This window comes from Fukomys damarensis, unplaced genomic scaffold, assembly GCF_012274545.1.
Source record: "Fukomys damarensis isolate Sample0158 unplaced genomic scaffold, DMR_v1.0_HiC HiC_scaffold_19, whole genome shotgun sequence".
Lineage (NCBI taxonomy): Eukaryota > Metazoa > Chordata > Mammalia > Rodentia > Bathyergidae > Fukomys > Fukomys damarensis.
This window is the reverse complement of record NW_022900931.1, coordinates 5,460,073-5,465,119: the sequence shown is the minus strand read 5'-3', so window position 1 is coordinate 5,465,119 and position 5,047 is coordinate 5,460,073. Positions and strand designations below refer to the sequence as shown.

Here is a 5,047-nt window from a genome sequence, read left to right as displayed (position 1 = left end):
CCCAGTTTGCTACAACAACAACAACAACAACAACAACAACAAAAACAAAAGGACCCTTCAATGTTGTTCCTTATCTAGTTTTTAAAAATTTTAAAAACAAAAATTTAAAAATTTTTTGCAAAATTTTAAAAACACAAACACCCTTCTAACAAGCTGGTTCACCTTCCATCGGGAGGGCTCCCTGTATACATTTCTACGGTTCGGTCCCTTCTGGCCTTATGAAGTAAGACTGCTTGGCCTTCCAAATACAAGTGCCTTTATTATTTATACAGCCCAGGGCAGAGAACCTCTAGAACAGGGAGTTCCTGAATGGCGTCAGCAGGCACAGGACAGGGAAGCCAGGCTGGGTCCGGTGACGCTCTGGGTGGCGGTCACTTCCAGGTGGTGAGGACAGTCCTCCCTGTGTCTCGCGAGCGGCCCCCTTTGGGCCCAGGCGTCTGGCCTGAGCGACTTCTGAGCTCCCGATCGGCCCCGTCCCCCTGGGCCAGCTCCTCGTCGTATCTGGAAACAGAGGTCTCCAGGGTCACCAGGAGCTCTCGCTGGGAGGCAGCGCCAAGGATGTCACCAGGAAGCAGCGGGCCCAGCCCAGGGTCTTGTCCCCACCCACCCCAGCTACAGGATAGCTGCTCAGGTGGCTTCAACAGCCCATAAAGCACTCAAGGCCACCAGGCAGCAACAGCAGGGCTGGCGAAGGAAAACATGGATGAGACGACCCTCTGGGAGCACCGAACAGGAACGGTGTCAGCACCTGCCCGGAGGGGCCGGGATGGGCATGTGACTGCACGCTGCTCCCCGCCTGGAACCTGCTAGCCCCGAGCGGCGGTCACGGCCCTGTTCAGGTCCCAGCCTTCTCTGCCCTTCCCCTTCGGGGGGCTCCTGTCCTGAGGTCCCCAAAGGAGGCCAGCCATCACCCGCACCTGGAGCAGTTCCGGAGAACGTGGCCACTTCTCCCCAAGGTGTCTTCCCGTCACCCCCGACTGGGTGCTCCCCTGTCCCCCAGGGCTCTGTGTCTCCATCGGGGCTCGAGGCAGCCCACAGAGCACCCTAGCAGGAACAGGAAGCTGGCAGTGTGAGTTTGTGTGCCCCAGATCACACTAGCACTGCCACTCCAGAACATCTCCGGGCCCAGGGTGTCACACGAGGCCGGTATTTTGTATCTGCTACTTCCAGGGTCTGTTTTAAAGTTGCGACTACACTGTCACACCCCTAAAAAATGCTCTTCAAACCAGGTGTGACAGCACACACCTGCAATCCCAGCATGGGGGAGGCTGAGGCAGGAGAATCACCATGAGTTCAAGGCCAGCCTGGAATACAGAGCAAGACTGTCTCAAAAAAAGAAAAAGGAAAAATGCTCCAGAGAGCTCAGCAGACTCAACTCTGCCTGTCCACCCCAGAAAGACGGCCAAAAGAGGAAGGGCCACACAGCTCTGCCTTAGTTATACACGCTGCAGGGCCAGGACGCCCCAGAGGCCAGCTGCCTGCCAGATGTGTGGGTCTGCTTGGCCGTGAGGCTCAGGCGTGTGTGGCCCTGGGTAGCCCTGTGTGGCCTCTGTTCCACTGTTCCATTCCAGCCCTCCCCTCCAGTCAGCACCACCCTGCTGCCTCAGCTGGGGTCCCTACCTACGGGTGGCGCCTACCGTGGAGCCCTTCAGCCACCTCCCAGGAGTGGAGTAGGACAGCTCAGTGGTCCGGGCAGGGATCACACTTGCTTCCTTTCCGACTAACTCAAGTGGGGCTTCTAACCCTGCTGCTTTATTTTATATATTTACTTATCTTTTTTTTTCCTTTTTCTTTTTGAGACAGGGTCTCACTATGTAGTTCAGGCTGGCTTTGAACTCATGGCGATCCTCCTGTCTCGGCTTTCCTGGTGCTGGGAATACAGGCGTGCGCCACCATGCCCAGGTTCTTTTCTTTTCTTTGTTTTTTAGTTCCTTTCCTTTGCGGTATGCGGGGCGTAGTTTTGGGGGGGTTGTTGTTTCTGCAGTACCAGGCGGCCTCACACATGCCAGGCAAACTCTCCACCACCGACTTACTGCCAGCCCCAGATCAGCCTCGTGACAGGAACCTGCCCGTCACAGCCCCTTCCGTAACCTCTTTCTCTGCCCCACTTTTCCCCCGCAGGTCCTGAACCACTCCAAGCCTTTGTTCGCTCCTCTGTGAAACGCAGCTAAGGAAAAGGAAGCCCTGGGAGGCTGAGTACCGTTCCCTCCTTCCAGCTCTCAGTCGAACCCCAGGTACGCAGACCAACACCCACACGGCGGCCACAGCTCCTCCACGTCCCACACCATGTCCGCCCCACTTCCGCTGTCCCCACAGCCCCCGGGGGCATCTCGCGGATGCACGAGCCACCTGTCCCCGGTGGGACGCTGCCCACACAAGGCGAGGCTGTGCGGCCCAGGAAGTCCAGCCCGAGCCTGGACCTGGCTCCTGGAAGCACAGCCGAGGAGTCCACGAACTTACAGAATTTCATAGTTGCCAAGCACCTCCTTTGGGGGCGACTTGTTCCACTTGCAGTCGGGGATCTCGCCATTGGGGACCGCGATGTTCAGGGTGTCATTAATCAGGTTGTACTTAAGGATTCGGTCGTTGGCTGTGCTGGAGGTGAGGGACGGGGACGCATTCACCTGCGAGGGGAAACACCGGCTTCAGTTGTGCGCCTGGCTCAACTGTGGATGGAAACATATCTGCAGAAGAAAACACAGACTCCAACTTGCTTTAGGTAAAGCTACCAGCTTTTCATGTGATTTTTTTTTTTTTTTTTTTTGAGACAGGATCTCACTATGTATTTCAGTCTGTCCTTGAACTCATTATGTAGCCCAGGCTGGCCTCGAACCTATGGCAATCCTCCTGCCTCAGCCTCCTGAGTGCTGGAATTAATGGCTGTGCATCCCCTTGCCCATATTTAACCCCTCTGGAGCCCCTTGCACAGGAAGCAGCCTGTGATCTACTTTTATCAGCTGTTACATGAGGTGAAAATACTGCTTAAAGACAGGCTAAGGATCGTGCCCTACACATCAGCCATCGCACACAGAAAAGGGGCCCTGTCCATTCCAAGTGCCCCCGTGTGATCAGCTCTGCCCTAAGTACCAGGGCTGTGTGGCATCTGTTAGGGTCAGGGACCAGAGGACCCCGGCCGTGCGGCAGTGTGGGTTTAAGGACGCTAGATGGCGCCCCTGCTTGCTAAGAGAGCAAAACCTCGGCTGTACAGCAGGAGACTAGGTGAAGCGAGGGCCCCTCCAGCACATGGGAAGTTGGTCCCTGAGGCCTCTGCCCTGAAACTCACAGGTCAGATGCGACGTTTTCCCGGGAGAGGCCCAAGGCCTGGCGCTCCTACACCAGACTCACTTCTGATGGCCCTGGGGAGCTGCTCCAAACCAGGACCGATGAGAGGCTTCTCCCTTAGAGTCTTTGGGCTCTAGTAGGGGGCCTAATGCAGACAGGGCCAAAGGATCTGAGGACCTTGGCTGCCCTTACAACTGTAGTCATGCAGTAATTGCGGCGCAGTAATTACTGTGCTGTAACTCTTACGATACACATGTGAAGACGGCCCGCCATCGGGAGGGCGGGACGGGAGATGAAGGAAGGGCAGCACGCTGCATACATCTGCCTCCTGCTGTGGACCAGGGGCAGGAACCTCGCACCCTGCCCCTTCTCCAACAGCCCCACCCTCCGCTACGCCTTCAACCAAGGCAGACAGTGGAGACTGCCGCACACCCTGTGACGCAGTACCTCGAGGCAGGAGGACCACAAACTTGAACTTAGCCTGGGCAACTTAGCAAGACCCTGTTTCAAAATTTTAAAAACTAATAAATAAATAATAGGGCCAGGGATTTAGCTCAGTGGTTCCACTGCCTCCCTCGCAAACACAAGGTCCTGAGTTCAATCCTCAGAACCAAAAACAAACAAATAATTAATTAATTAATAATAAAATAGAGGGGGCAGGGGATGTAGCTCGGTGTGAAGGCCCTGGATTTAATTCCTAGTACGAAAACCAAAACCAAACAGGCAAATGACCCACTTCCTTCTGTAGGCAGGAGAGTACGAACACTCCTTGTCCCCAGACAGTGCGCTACTGTGGGCTGAGGCCCTGGGGTTCGTAGGCTTCTCTCCCACAGGGCGCAACGTCCCAGGAGGACGGGGACCGCCGGAGTGGGGGAACCACCGGAAATCACGCCGCCAGACTCCCCGGAAGGTGGACGGCAGCGCCCTCCCCGGGGACGGGACGCGGGGCCGAGGTCAACCCAGCCGCCTGCAGACCCACAGAGCTGGACGCCGTCTCCACCCTCCCGTCCCTGTCCCCACTGACCCGGACGCAGTTACCTCAATGAGCCAGGGCTTCAGCTTGTCGTCGATGATGATGTCGTAGCCATAGCATTCGAAGCAGTGCTTGTCGTTGTTCATCACCGGCTGCAGGCAGAAGGGACCCCGGGTTACACAGCTGGCACCGTCAGCGACCCGCAGGCCGCAGGACCTACCGGGGTCTGGGTGCCCCCCGCCTTCCCTGCTGCCCTGGGGCTCAGAGCCGGAGCCCTTTCCTCCGGCAGCAATGCACAGATGAGGGGGGCTGAGGTCCCCACGTCCCGCTCAGCAGAGGCCTGGCCATCAGCACAGGATGTCACTGGCAGACTATCCTCGGAGCAGACGTGAAACGGACCAAGTCAGAGACTCAGGCTCCTGGGGGGACCACGGCGGCAGGGGAAAGACGCCCTGGGCCTTGGGACGGAAGCCCCTTTCCTCCCCTTCCTCATTCTGGGGCCCAAGCCTGAGTGTATTTCTTCATGAGTCAAAATGAATCACAGGGGTGACAGGAGCCTGTGGGGACCCCAGCTGTGCAGTCCTGAGAGCAGGGCCTGGCACACAGAAATGACATTTCCTGCTTTCCCTGCAAGTTCAGCAGACTGCAAGCCACCAAGCAAATGCAAGATCTGAACTTAGGAGAAAAAGAAGAGGAAAGATATTTTTGGCCCTAAATATCCATGAAACAGCAAAGTTAAGACACTAAAAATAAGAAGGTGGGGCCGGGGATTTAGTTCAGGGTGCCGCTGCC

General features: G+C 56.6%; 1 protein-coding gene across 2 annotated transcripts in view; it reads right to left on the bottom strand.

Moving 5' to 3' along the window:
* Nucleotides 1-228: 228 nt before the first annotated feature.
* The window catches only part of Ttll1 (tubulin tyrosine ligase like 1), a 14,256-nt gene continuing 9,437 nt past the window's right edge, over nt 229-5,047 (bottom strand). For both annotated transcript variants that reach the window (XM_010634388.3, XM_010634387.3), the window contains exons 9-11: nt 4,321-4,407; nt 2,461-2,624; nt 229-501 (exon numbers count right to left, since the gene is read on the bottom strand). In XM_010634388.3, the coding sequence (XP_010632690.1) occupies nt 372-501; nt 2,461-2,624; nt 4,321-4,407 (381 nt within the window). In that variant the 3' untranslated portion in view covers nt 229-371. The remainder of the gene's footprint in view (nt 502-2,460; nt 2,625-4,320; nt 4,408-5,047) is intronic.